Below are 15,278 nucleotides of genomic sequence, written 5' to 3'. Positions count from 1 at the left end.
GTTTCCCGTCAGAGAGCGTGACGGGGAAACTGATCTGTCCGAGAGGAAAAACCATCTCGTTGCAAAATCCAGACAAAGGATAATCGACAGGTTCGAGTCGCGCTTTATCCTCTTCATCCAACTGATTAAAACACTGTTCGTAAATGATGTCGGCAGTACTTCCCGGGTCTATGAATATGTAGTCAGTTTCATAATGCCCGATTATGCCGGTGATGACCACAGGACGTGTGGCGCGAGGTCCGCCGCGCACTACCGGAAATATAACTTGCTGCTCCTACCAAGAAGGTTCATAAGGGCGTTTGCCTTTCTCTTTCGCGCTGTACCTGGGTCCGTTGACCATGTGAGTCTCTAGTCGTCGGACCTTTTTGTGGTTACCTTCATCGTGGCGCTGGAGTTGACGGGTTTCCTTGCGTACATTCTTCACTAGATGGCTTAGCTTGCCGCTTTTGAGCGCTCTCTCGATTTCTTGGCGCAAGCTGTAACAGTCATCGGTCAGGTGCCCTGAATCTTTGTGAAAATCGCAGTACAAGTTAGGGTCTTGCCCTTTCTTGTTTGTCATTGGCCTTGGCGCCTTGAAATCGACATTCTCCGTCATCAATACCTCCTTTGGAGTTTTTGTGAGCGGAGTCCAGTGTTTGTCACGATTGTCGTCCCTGACCGCCTTCTTATAACCGATTCGGTCAATCGTTTCTCGCGCATCTTCTCTGTAGCGTGGCCTGTCGTCACGGCCTCTTGGTCTTTCAGACTTCCAGTCATGACTCTTATATTTGTTACGCTTGTTGTTGTTATCGCGCGTACTTCCTCTTGAAAATCGATCTTCTGAGTAGTAGCCCTTTCCACCAGCAAGGGACTCCTCAGTTTGCGCGACGATTTTTGCGGCTTCCATCAGTTTATCCCACTCCTTCGGCATTCCATCTTTGCCTGTGATGGTTCTAATGAGACTATCGCAGCGTATAGCCTTTTTGAAGTGACAGCGCATGAGTTGCTCACTGACGCCGCCTATTTCCAGACACTCTTTGTTAAAACGCGTGATGAAGTCCTCCAGACCTTCACCATCTCTTCTCCAAATATCTTCTACTTCGGCTGTGTCACGTTGGTAGCGACGTTGTTGGCTAAAGTAGCTTAAGAATTGCGTCTTGAAATATGTCCATGACTTAATCTTCCCGGGCGGAAGGCTGTCAAACCAGGCGCGAGCCGCTCCGGTAAGAGTTTGAATGAACAGGTGGCACCACATGGGCATGTTCCAACCTCCCATGCAGCCCACACTCGTGAATGTTCTGACGTGATCGTCTGGGTCAGTCAACCCATTGAATTTCCCAACAGTTGGGGGTAGCTTCTCTCGTGAGAGCGGTGCCAGTGCAATTTTCGGGATAAACTTGGAGTGTTCCGCAGCTTCCGCTGGTCTGTATGCCAGGCGGAAATCTCGTTCAGCTTCTTCTGTGTAGCCAATGTGTTGTCTTGGCTTGTAGTACTCATGGTTTTTTGGTAAACGATTAAAGACTGATGATTCTTCGTCACCTTCCCATGTGGGATCATATGGGTCGGTTTCTTCCCATTCATTGTTCATGTTGCGCGGCGTGAGCCGGCTGTGAACAGGGCCTCGTTGAAGGTTCGACGGATATTCATAGTAACTATCCGTTTCCCCTCTTGTATCGCGCGTGTCTTGTACGCTTAAACGTCTTGTAGGGGGAGGCCTGTTGGTTCTGCCTTGTATATTGGCTGGTGGTGGCATTTGGCGCACCCCCTGACTCGGAGGGGTGACCAAGGACGGTTCTGCCGTCAAAACTGCTTGCTGCGCGATGAGCGATTGGTATGCTGCATTGATAGTGGCGATGTTCTTGGCATACCACGAGGCTGGGGTTTCGCCTTCTGGTAAGCCAAGTAATGCAGATACATTTTGAGGTGGCGCTGTGTTCGAAGGTCCTTCTCCGTTTCCTGGGGTGACCACTTGTGTGATGCGGGTGAAGCTCCCGCGCGGACCCCCAGTATTGTTGATTTCAACTTCGCCGATTTCTTCGATTTGTTGGGCTTGGAAGTTTTGGATTCCTTCGCCCAACGCCGTGTTGGAGTTGGTTCCGAAACCGAACTCTGGGATGATTCCTTGACCAGTCATAATCGAAGGAAGAAAGAGGTGTCAAAGGCTCAAATAAAAGAAGATGAGGGTGGTTATAGGAAAAAATCGGTGGGCGCCAATGAAGAAACAGTGATCTAATTAGGGAGTTAATTAGATTGGTTTATGTTCCTTTCATGGGGGTTAATCTTCTTAAGGATATTTGAGCTCCGACTTGGTGATTTATCCTGCAAAACAGAACACCGTTAACTCGTTAAGAGGGGAATGTGGGGGTTTCCCTCTTAACGATTTAACGGTGTTCTGTTTTGCAGGATAAATCACCAAGTCGGAGCTCAAATATCCTTAAGAAGATTAACCCCCATGAAAGGAACATAAACCAATCTAATTAACCCCCACGGTGGGCGCCAATGAAGAAACAGTGATCTAATTAGGGAGTTAATTAGATTGGTTTATGTTCCTTTCATGGGGGTTAATCTTCTTAAGGATATTTGAGCTCCGACTTGGTGATTTATCCTGCAAAACAGAACACCGTTAACTCGTTAAGAGGGGAATGTGGGGGTTTCCCTCTTAACCAGGCTCCGGCGTGAGAATAAGCGACTACTTTGAGAGTAATTAAGTGTAAAGAGTGAGGGCCGAGGGAATAGAATGTTTAACCTGTGGAATGAGGTCTCTATTTATAGCCGGAGAGGTGTGAGGGGTTATGGGCTGATGGGCCTTGGGCCAGAAGCGGACAACAAAACGGATATGCTCTTTGTCTCACTGGCGTCGACCGCTTAGTGGCTTCTAGATGCTCGTTGGTGCTGGCGCACCTTGATTGGAGCCACGTGTCATTGTTGTCGGCCTTGTTGTCCTTCTGTCATCAGCAGACGAGTGGAGATCGTGGGACAGTTGTCTCCGTCCTCTGATTGGTGCCATGTAGGCGTCCTTGTGTACTTTTCGTCAGGCGATCGTGGCGCACGATTGTCCAGAGCCTGCTAGACGCTCATTGGCTCCTTTTACTGCCACTTGTACCTTATGTACCACTGTAGGTAGCCGTGCGCTTCCCTACTGAGTGGCTCTTATTGGATAACAAACTAACCCGCGCGGGGGTTAGCATGCTCATTTGTTCCATTGTTTTATGCTAAGTGCTGATACTTGGCTCTCTTGTGAGCCGTGCCTCGCGCCAGACAAACTGCAACGTGTGTAAGTCGCGCGAGGATACTGTTAATAAGTTTTTTGAAATAAGGAGTATGGTTCCGTGCGCAACCTGGTCGGAGGTTTGCGCGGCTTTTTGGGACCATACCCCTTCAGTTCATTACCAGCAAAAGTTTCTGCCTCATTAACACTATCAAAAACAAGTAACACAGACGTCCCTCCAATGTACTTGATCTTGATATTCCTAAGTTCCTTCTCCCGCAGCCATCTCCTAAGTGATACCAACTTCTGGAAATCCAAAACCCTGCCCACAATAGTTTTGTCATGCCACTGATTGAATGCATTAATATTAGGTGCCAACGCGATCATATCTGCGTCCTTTATCGAAACATTCTTTGTTAGAATATCTCTAAAAGATGTTCCAATACCATGTACTGAGCCTCCTTGTTCCATTGTTAGTTTGATTTCCTGATCGTTCTTTTCGATGTTTTTCGGTATCTCCTTCCTGTTATCAGTCTGCTTTGCATTCTTGTAATCGGAACCCACGGATTCCCCGTCAACGAACTTGGCTATACTCACGAAGAGTTTGTTATCCCCAATCTTGGTTTTCCTTAGATTCTTTTCCAGATCGTACTTATCAATCACCTTAGCAAACGACACAAAAGCAAATCTTTGTCCCATCTTGTTCCTCTTACGAGCCACATAGATGCCTTCGATTTCGCCATAAATCTCGAGAAAACGTCTGATATCATCCCCGGAACACCTCTCCGGTATATTGGCGATGTAAAACTTAGTAAGATCTTGTCTTTTAGTGTTCTCCTCATGCTGATTGTTGCCTCCTTTCCTTCTCGCCGTAACTTCCTGCCACTTTTCATCTTTCTTAGCCCAGATGAATAGAAGATGAAATATCAAAGGAAGGGATTTGAATCAGATAAGTATAGCCCAAATTAAGGGTCGGGTTGAAGGTACTAAACCAACCAATAGGGCCGGCCCATGTGATCAGGGGATAAGGGGATGAGTCGAGCCAGCGGGCCATCTGGATCAGTTTGTAAAAAAATTAATTTTATTTTAAATTTGTTTATTTAAACTTTAATATATACTTTTAACATTTTTATGTAAAATTCAAGATGTGGGGTTAATCCATATCTAATAAATTAGTATGTTGTGCTACGTATCATACTTTTAATTTTTTGAGTTCAAGATTCTAAACCTGGAGTGATATCATTAAAAAAAGAACTCCAAATGAGACCAAACACTTTGTTAACTTAATTATCGGTACAAATTATGAACAACTAGAATGAGACCCGCACGTTGCAGCGGGTAGATACTTGATTAGTATTGGTATACTCGCTATAGCAAATGGAATAGAAACCCAAAGAATGCAGTCGTAACATGCCCAAAACATTTTCGGTATCTCCTTCCTGTTATCAGTCTGCTTTGCATTCTTGTAATCGGAACCCACGGATTCCCCGTCAACGAACTTGGCTATACTCACGAAGAGTTTGTTATCCCCAATCTTGGTTTTCCTTAGATTCTTTTCCAGATCGTACTTATCAATCACCTTAGCAAACGACACAAAAGCAAATCTTTGTCCCATCTTGTTCCTCTTACGAGCCACATAGATGCCTTCGATTTCGCCATAAATCTCGAGAAAACGTCTGATATCATCCCCGGAACACCTCTCCGGTATATTGGCGATGTAAAACTTAGTAAGATCTTGTCTTTTAGTGTTCTCCTCATGCTGATTGTTGCCTCCTTTCCTTCTCGCCGTAACTTCCTGCCACTTTTCATCTTTCTTAGCCCAGATGAATAGAAGATGAAATATCAAAGGAAGGGATTTGAATCAGATAAGTATAGCCCAAATTAAGGGTCGGGTTGAAGGTACTAAACCAACCAATAGGGCCGGCCCATGTGATCAGGGGATAAGGGGATGAGTCGAGCCAGCGGGCCATCTGGATCAGTTTGTAAAAAAATTAATTTTATTTTAAATTTGTTTATTTAAACTTTAATATATACTTTTAACATTTTTATGTAAAATTCAAGATGTGGGGTTAATCCATATCTAATAAATTAGTATGTTGTGCTACGTATCATACTTTTAATTTTTTGAGTTCAAGATTCTAAACCTGGTGTGATATCATTAAAAAAAGAACTCCAAATGAGACCAAACACTTTGTTAACTTAATTATCGGTACAAATTATGAACAACTAGAATGAGACCCGCACGTTGCAGCGGGTAGATACTTGATTAGTATTGGTATACTCGCTATAGCAAATGGAATAGAAACCCAAAGAATGCAGTCGTAACATGCCCAAAACATTTTTGGTTCGTTGTTTTTCAATGAATTTTTTTAATCGAAACGTTGATAAAAATAGATGCATCGCAACGATATACTCGGATTTTATAAAAGTATCGTATTTTAAAAGTTATAAAGATATTAAAAAAGTCAACATAGTCTTAATAATTCTAAGCATCATATTTTACTTATGATAAATTTATACTTTTTTTATAATATGTCTAATTTGTATATTATGCTAAATTTATACTTGTTTATTATATCTATTCTATACTATATTATAAAGCATTTCTGAAGGATACCGGCAAAATTTAAGTAATTACAATATTTTATGCTTATGGTACAACAGCTTAATGGGGTTAATAAATGGGCACAATGGTCTTTTAACATGGGTTAAATGAATTTTTAAGTATAAATTAACAATTGAAGTGTTCTTAAATATAATTAAATTGGTAAAATAAATATAGACAAAATGATAATAAAAAAAGAATTCGAAGAGTTGTCTGCATTGTTTCCTAATGATCGAATTTATTAACAATTGAAGTGTTCTTAAATACAATTAAATTGGTAAAATAAATATAGACAAAAAGATAATAAGAAAAGAATTCGAAGAATTGTCTGCATTGTTTCCTAACGATCGCATTTAATTTCAACAAATCAGCTGAAGAGTTGCGATCTTGATGCTTGCTTATATTTAAACCCTTCCCTAAGTCATGCAAACCTCACAATATAGGTTCTCATTATTTCCCATCTCTTCTCCTAAACTAATAATCCAACTCCGTACTTCCATTGTCCCTTCACCCCTCTCTCATTTTATAATGTTGAGCATCATGCATCTAACTCATGTCCTACATTCAATTATTCACTCAACATCAACCAACGAGATCATGGTACATGTTTTCATAACTACTCAAATCTCTATTGATTTATTGATTCATGATAATAACATGATATATCTTACATTACTTTAAATGGTTTTAACAATATTCTTGTTATGGTTTTTAAAATCCAAGGTCTGTTAGCGATGATTTGCTGCGTTGGTACGTGTTTTTTTTGCATACAGGAACTGTCATCTACTTCAGATAGTAACACGGATAGGAGTGTGACAACCCTCATAATTACAGGTATCCGTACAATTAATTAATTTTAATTATGTGTTTAATGACTGTGCTTGATTACAACTGACAGTTTAAACTGCTCTATGATTTTTGTATCATACATACATATGCATCATACTTCATTCAGTCACTCCATTTATTACATACAAACATTAGTGACATACTTGATGCACAAAGCACAGTTAGCACACTGAACGGATAATTCAGAATCATGCTGACAATGCCAGCACATGGACAGACAATATTTTTTAGGCCAGTATGAGCCAGGGACAGGATATTATACTAGTATGGAGTGTAGTGAAGTAAGGACCATAAAACTGCGTCACTAGGTGATAGTTGAAGTGCCGGGAAGTGCCTAAAACACACTTTAAGTGCAGAATTCTGCATTTTCAGCAAAAATTTAGCATTTAATATGCTAGTAATGTGCCAAAAATATGGCAGAATGGTCCTGTATGCTTTCCTAAGTGTCGGGAATTAATTGTGACACAAAAAGATATATAAAAGACACTTTACGGTATAATTAAACACTTTAACGGAACGGTGTCTAACCGGACAACCGGACATTACCCGGAACACTAAAATTTTGCCAAACACATTGTCTTATTATTTCTTGGCTAGTCATGATCCCCGTACACCATAACACCCCCTAAATAGCAACTAACTAACATATGTAAGTATATACTTGGATTCTAACTTATGATTACCAACTTTTATCAAAAATTTACATCCAACCCCCCCCCCCCATACCCGATTTCGGTCACCCAAGGGACCCACCATATTTTACCACCTTACTTCCTAGATTATATCTCAATATTTTATTAGATTGTTTCTTATTGTTTTGAACAAAATATAGTGAAGGATCATTATAAGTATGGCCAACATCCTTTCATATCTCTCATAAGATTACACCCACTCTCACTCATCTCTCTCTCTTTCTCTCGGCCACACTACAACCGCCACCACCTCCACCATATCACAACCATCTTCATCCATTTTAAGCTTCATTCAAGACTAGAAGGTGATTCAAGGAAGCTTGCATCTTGTGGAACTTCAAGGAGCTTTATCTCTTGCTTTCTACCATCATCTTCTTCATCTTTTTCACTAGAGATCATCCCTAGCCTTTGTGCTAGAAGTAAGTTCTTGTTTAACTCTTGATCATCTTACTTTTATGGTTAAAAGTTGTAGTAAGACTAGTATGTTTAAAACACTAAAGAACAAGAACTAAGAAGATGAACATAAAGCTTTACATGAAGATTACATGAAGATGAAATGCTGTTAGTAGGATGTTGTAGTGAACATGTTGTTGATTGTATGATGATTCTTGGTTGTGTGATGTTAATCACCATAGGGAACTTGTTAAATGATGATTAAAACCATGATTTAACGAGATTAGAAGGTGATTATGTGTTACATGAGGTAACCACCTTCTAGTTAAACATGAACGTGATAAAAATGATTTTTCTTGAAAAATGAGTGAACAAAGTAAGTGATGACCATGTAGATCCGGGTTTTACAAAAGACTTTTCTAAATAAACTAAGTTTAAAACCGATTTCTAAAAGATTATGACTTTTACATACACTTACACATTTTTGGAAATGAAATAAGTGTAAAAACGTTTTATTTACAAGAAGAGTTCAAAAGTTTTATTTTTATAAAAATTGTTTACAAGTTGTAAACACTAAACTTTTGTAAGAAAATGATTTTTAAAGAAATAATTACGCTCTGGAAGGTAACTAAGTCCACTAAACGCTTTACCAAGTTACTACGCGTTTTTACTAAAAACCAAGTTCATGTTATTATGTAAAGTGCATTGCTTTTGCACTTGGTTAGTGTAATGTTGTTTAATAAATTGTTGTTGATTGATTGAATGAATCTTTGAAAAGAAAATGATATGCTAATAAGCATAGACACCTCCGTTTACAAAGGAAACTCTGGCGAAATTTTCTAAAAATTCCAACACTTAGAAAATATTTTTCCAAACAAGTGTTACAAGTATATTTTATAACTTGTGTTTCGAATATAAACTTCGCCATAATTTTTGTAACAAAATACAAGTGTCGGAGGTTGATTTTCTTAAATAAAAATGGATAAATATATATTTAGAATATATATTTTATACTAAAACGCTTGTGTGATTATTTGTTTATTTTGTGAACTAGTTATATTATTTAGGGCAAAATAATGTAACTTAGCAAAATACCATCACATTTATAAATCTAGAAAATACTTTTACGAATATATTTTGGGTAAATATTATTTTGATACAAAGAATGAAAATATATTATTTTTGGAAAAAATATATATTTTGGGACTACATTATTTCGACAAATATGTTAAATATATTTTTCTAAGTGGAACTTAAAATATATTATTTTCGGAACCGCCAAAATACATGTATAAATACCCCCATCCTTGGGAAGGAAATACGCATATAAAATACTTGAGAAATATGAATACGAAATAGTTGCCTAACTGTAACGACTCACCTAAAAATGTCCTAAAACACTCCGTAAGTGGAAACCCGAACCCCTGAAACCCTAACGTACATGAGAAATCAAGAAATCAAGAATTTAGAGTTTCAGGCGGGCCGCGTAAAGGTTAAGCATAACCTTACGCGGGTCGCGTCAACTTAAAATTATTCCGGATAAGTATGAAGGCCACACGCGGGCCGCGTAGGTGTTCCTCCAAGTTCACGCGGGCCGCGACAGCTCAACGATAAGCGAAAGCCTGGTACCCCCACGTGTCGATGACTCAGCAACCCTTAGCCGCCTTTATGGCCCTCACGGGCCGCGTAAATGTTATGCAGGGGTTTACGCGGGCCGCGTAAAACCCATATTTTTGGTATAAATAGCCTGGACATCGAGCTTTCATTCTGTGTCGAAAACAATTCTAAAAAACGAAAGTATACTGCATAAAATCATAATTTTCATTAGGGAGGCGCTGCTACGATACAGGGTAATAACTCGATCGCTGCTACGATTCAATTTCCGATCGATTTAAACTATCCAATGGATGTTTAAGTGTTGCTCGAATTAGGGTTATACTTGTCATTCGTCGTGATTCTGACAGGATGTTTGAGTGTCGCCCGAACTTGGGCTATACTCTGTCATTCGTTGCGAATCCGCTGGATGTTTATGTATCGCACTTTGTCATTCGTTGTGAGGTTTTAATCTCGTGAGCTTATCGTAAAAGTTGTATTCAGTTACTTACCTAGTTTCGTGTGCATTATTGTTTAAATTAGGTTATCAGGCTTTATCAGTAGGCTAAACTCTACCCCATACACTTACAATCAAAGTAGATGCTAATTCTCAGAAGAATTTGAATCAGGAAGCTTGTTAAATCAATACTGCATGCTTATAATGTGAGTCATTCTCTTTTTACCAACTTTGCTTTTAAAATCATGTTCAGTTTTAAAGTTATAATTACAGGGATTAAGTCTTTGTAGTCTTCATTTACAGCCGGTATGTGGGGTTTTGTATACATTACTTGTTATCCGTCACCATTGGACAACGGGTTAGCCAAGGGGTGATATGACCATAGTCATAGACACCATTGGACAACGAGATAGCCAACAGGTGGTCGAGTGACAAATACCGTGGGTATATGGTTGACATGTATAAACATTGTAATCGCTCTTAATACTGTAAATTATAACTATGGGTCATTTTGTGCAAACTGAATGAACTCACTCAGTATTTCTTGCTGACAAAACCTTTTTAAAACGCGTTTCAGGTAATTGCAGTAGATCGGAATAGGAGTTGGATACGACACCAAAAGACTTACAGAAGTGGCTTGATTTATTAAATAAATTAAATTAAGAAAAGTTGTTTTATGTAATCAGGTCTATCCCATATTAAAAGCTACCTTTACAAAATGTGGGTTTATCCCCATCTGTTTAAATAAATAAAATCCGGTGTTTCTAACCTCTGATATTTTTCCTAACTCACGGTCTTGATGAAATTTCCGTTGCAATGTTTTTCTAAATAACCACCGGTACCACTTGGCTGCTCGCGGCTCCCGATTCCGTCCAGGGTGGGGTCGGGGGTCGTGACACTAACTATTATCCCAAAACCCTAAAAATAAAGCTTAAGTTAAAATAATTATTATTATTTTAACAAGAAGTTATGACTTGGAATAATAACAAAGTAACGTAACTCAAACCCGTAATATGAAAGCAAGGCACGGCCCGTTCGTCTAATAGACATTAGTACGTTGTAGGTTGTCGTGTAGCGGACCAAGTTTGAGTTGACGATACGATTCAGGAGACGCACTACTGTGAGTTCATGCTCCCCCTTTTCTTTTAACTGTTTTCAGTTTTACAACTTCGGGGGTGAAATACATGTTACCATTATTACGGACATTTTTATACATGGTATGGTTAGCTTAAGGAAGGCATACTACTTAGATCATGTGAGTGATGGGCGCGACACTTAGAGCCATTAATCCTCGTTGTAGGACCGAGGGACATGAGTGATAGATCTATTTGGGTGTAGCGAGCCCACACCCATGAGGCCGGGGCGGCCCATAGAGGTGACTGTGTCTTACAGCCGGAAGCCCGGTGCAACTCCGCTAGGTTTGAGTTTTCCCGAACCATTTCACACATACCAGTGGCTTTGCAACCCATTGGTGATCTCTTTTTCCTTAATTGCTACATACCAGGGACTTTCATACAGACATATTTCAAAGGTTTATACATACTCACTTACACATAAACTCGCTCAACTTTTGTTGATTTTTCAAACTACATGTATTTCAGGAAACTAAGGGATCTGGCAAGTGTTAGCATGCGTGTCAAGCTGCGTTGAATAAAGATGTCATCCAGGGTCGCAAGGTTTGGGAGGTGTAATCCTTTCCTGGACGGGTCACATGTCTCCAAACCTCGTTTTATTTAAAACCATATTCTTTTAAACAATGTATAACCGACGTTATAATTATTTTCCACAAAAATAATTTACACGTCACAACCATTAGTGATTTATTTCTTTGTAAAAAATTGAACAATAAAATACATTGGAAACTAAATCATAAGTGCCAATCACTTTTGAAATTTAAACGGAAGCATAGACAATATGTAGACATCAAATAGCAAAGTGCTTTTATCTTCAACACTTTATAATCTGACCGAAATCTTCTCAACAATATTGTCCCACGGCATGTCTTGAGGTACTCCCTCAATAAGACTCCATGCACTTGTAAGTACAAGTTCCCCATTTCATCTTGAAACTTTAAACTTGGACAATTATGCTCAAAACAACACCAAGTTGTTACAAATACTACATTTAAATAGTAAACTTGAACAATTAAATTTGTTCACAACAACACCAAGTTGTTTTTCACCAAATAACATCCACCAGGCTGTTACTTTGTTTACCATATGCTACTTCTAGTAAGAGTAGCGAACCATTTGAATTATTAATGTTATGCAAAACTCTGTTTTAAAAATAATTCAAAACAGTTTCTTAGTTTTGCAATATACAATATTAATAATATCAATTAGGGTTATGAAAACATAGATCAAACCCAAAATATCAAATGGTTTTTTATTGTTTAGTCTTACTACACATGTACTAAACATTTTCTAACATGCATGTTAGAAAAAAATGTTATAACAAGCACATTATAGAATCGAACGTTTACATAAAACGTTTTCCAAAGATATAGTTTATAAAATAAACCATTTCTCATCATTTTTAATGCACACAGAGGCAATTAAATGTTTACATAAAACATTTCTGTTAATTATGAACAATCTCTAACCTCGTATTCGTGATACACATTTTCTAACACATGTGTTAGAAAATTTAAGTCATTTTATATATACAAAACATGACCAAATTAAAGCATTAATGTCATCATTAAAACTCATCAAATGCCATCAATAAAACTCTACTCAAGAGTTTCACCATATGAAGAGTTAAGAGTCTCAATAATTATAGATTTAAACTCTAATAAAACTCATCAAATGTCATCATTAAAACTCTACTCAAGAGCTTCACCATATAAAGAGTTTAAGTGTCTCAATAATTATAGAATTAAATTCTAATAAAAGTCATCAAATGTCGTCATTAAAACTCAACTCAAGAGTTTCACCATATGAAAAGTTAAGAGTCTCAATAATGATAGACTTAAACTCTAATAAAACTCATCAAATATCATCATTAAAACTCTACTCAAGATTTTCACCATATGAAGAGTTTAATTAGTAATTAAAATTTCGCTCAAATGAATTTAAAAATCATAAATTAAAGTTGGTGATAAATCCCACACAACTACACCATCACTTTTTGGTGATTTAATTGTTGAAGCCAATCAAACATCAACTTCAATATATGACCTTTTATTTCTAAATCATACAAAGCATTAAAATCAATGCTACAACAAATTACTTGTATAAAATGTTTACATAAAACATTTCAAAGCATTTGTATTTTAACAATTTTTAACAATCATGTTAAAATGAAAGAAATTCTAACGCGCACGTTAGAAATATTAACATTTTCACAAAATGTTAATTCGACTTGCTAAAAGCACATATATGGTTCAAATAAATAAGTCATTTCTAATACACATGTTAGAAACTAAACAATTAAAAATTGCTTCCAAACTAACGCGTTTCATGAACGTTTCTAACACACATGTTAGAAGACAAATGATTACAAAAATCATTATAAGACTTATTTGTTCATTATAAGTCGCATCTCTGGTGGGTCCACGCGCACTTGATAGCATCCTAGACTCGAGTATTCATCATCTTGAGTCTTGAAAAATACTCCTTAACTGCAACAAAGAGCACACTAAAACGTTGACGATTTTGGTTGAGGCACGTGTTCAACACGCTTCCCTTAAAATAGATTTCGCGTCTCTACTAAAGACAACGCGTCTGTCTCCCAGGGTACAACAGCCGAAGCAGTCTGTACTGCCGGAGATGGCTCACGGGCCCAAGGTTACACCGGGTAATTGTAGTGTTTGAACTCATGTGGTGGAAAAACAAGTAGAGAGTACTCATATCTCTAGTTGGTCTTCAAGTGTTCATCCTCCTTCTAGTATTCTTCATGTATCAAGCAATACCATATTCTTGTTGTAACAAAAGAAAGCACATAGCCTACTATTTGTATAAGACTTAAGAATTAGTGAAAGGTTTAACTTAATTAGTCACTTAATTACTCACTTAATTAGAGACTTAAAAACTCTAATAAAACTAATTAAATATAATTAAGAACCTCTACTCAAGAGTTTCTCTTTTATTTACCACATGAAGATTCTAATTAATATTTATAATTTCATTAAATTATAAATATATTAAATATCCATTCACCAAATTTCCAACATTTATTTAACTATTACTACTACTATTATTTTCCATTTATTTATGTGTCGTGATTAGGACTATAAACGAACGGAACGAACACGAACAAGACCTTGTTCGTGTTCATTTGTTAAGAAATATATGTGTTTGCAAACCCTTCACGAACACTTATCGAACATGTTAATTTTAGGCAACGAACAAAAACGAAGGTTGACGAATACAAATGAGCAAAATGGAAACAAATGAACACAAACAATCGTTCATGAACAGAATATATAATATACGAACACTTATTAGATATTTAATTTGTCTAATTTTGAAGTATTTAAATAAATATAAAAACTAAAAACACTAATTTACTATCGAACACATACAAACATTCTACCGAGTATTCATGAACATAAACAAACGAACTTCCCGCCGAAAGGTTCACGAACTGTTCGCCAAACGTTTGGTTCCTTTGCAGTCCTAGTCGTGATTTAAGGTTTAACACTGACTAGTTGTGGTGGGGAGTCATGGAGGGGCGCCAAGAAGCTATTCGCCAAAGTGTTAACTAGCGTGGAGGGGTAATGGGAGATGGGGTCAACCAACTGGAACCAAATAACCAAATAAACTGGAAAATCAATAACCATAAACTAAAAAAAAGTATAGAAAAACCTAGAACCACCATGAAAACCCAGATCAAAATTTGAAATCTTTTGATTTCTGATAAAAGAGATCAACAGAAGAAGCCCTAACATTGAGAGGATAACTTTGATTGAGGGGTTTTCATGGTGGGTTATTAGATTTGAGGGGTTTTCAAGATGGGTTTCAGATTTGAGGGGTTTTCATGGTGATTCCAGGTTTCGATTTGAGGGTATTTCGTGGTAGTTACGGTGGTCATTGTAGTGATGGTTGTTGGTGGTTTAATGGTGATGGGGATGGGGGTCACATGAATATGAAGTTATAGAGAGAGAGAGAGAGGGAGAGAGTGAGTTGAGAAAGATAGATGATTATTTATTTTTGTTTTAGTTTCTTTTTATTTCCTGATATATGTTTTAAATAAAAGAGTATAATTACCAAAATACCCTTAGATGGGGTCCATTTAGTTAGATTTAACTATAAAAATTAACTGAGTTATGGCTAAAGGATATAACTTGCAAGAGTTTGCAAACATCGAGTATGATTTCTGTAATTATTGAAGACAAAGGACACAGTTTGCAATAAGTGGCATACATAAAGGACGATTTTTGTAATTTACTCAAAATTAAAAAAGAAAAGTGTAAGAAAGTAGCCGTTAGAAGAGAAAGACGGCGTGTAACGTTCGAAAAAGAAATTAGGTTACTACTAAAACCCCCTTTCTCTAACCATT

General features: G+C 37.6%; 1 protein-coding gene across 1 annotated transcript; it reads right to left on the bottom strand.

The window, feature by feature from the left end:
* Window positions 1–274: 274 nt before the first annotated feature.
* On the bottom strand, window positions 275–6,292 carry LOC110945003. The gene is made up of 4 exons (XM_035974228.1): window positions 6,224–6,292; window positions 4,602–5,000; window positions 3,354–4,084; window positions 275–476 (listed from the first exon to the last, which is right to left on the bottom strand). Exons 1-4 carry the CDS (start codon window positions 6,290–6,292, stop codon window positions 275–277), a joined length of 1,401 nt encoding a protein of 466 aa, XP_035830121.1.
* Between the last annotated feature and the right edge of the window lie 8,986 nt (window positions 6,293–15,278).

Source organism: Helianthus annuus, chromosome 6 (assembly GCF_002127325.2).
Source record: "Helianthus annuus cultivar XRQ/B chromosome 6, HanXRQr2.0-SUNRISE, whole genome shotgun sequence".
Classification (NCBI taxonomy): Eukaryota; Viridiplantae; Streptophyta; class Magnoliopsida; order Asterales; family Asteraceae; genus Helianthus; species Helianthus annuus.
Note: the sequence above shows the minus strand (reverse complement) of the source record. Positions and strands in the feature narration are given on the sequence as shown.

What these genes read in the sequence shown, in the direction of transcription:
- LOC110945003 (XM_035974228.1), bottom strand. Translation starts at nt 6,292, where the DNA reads ATGGAAGTACGGAGTTGGATTATTAGTTTAGGAGAAGAGATGGGAAAT. An exon ending in AGATACCGAAAATGTTTTGG is followed by an intron (nt 4,085 to 4,601) that starts GCATGTTACGAC and finishes ATCTGGGCTAAG; the next exon opens with AAAGATGAAAAGTGGCAGGA. An exon ending in GCTGGTAATGAACTGAAGGG is followed by an intron (nt 477 to 3,353) that starts GTATGGTCCCAA and finishes TGACTGTTACAG; the next exon opens with CTTGCGCCAAGAAATCGAGA.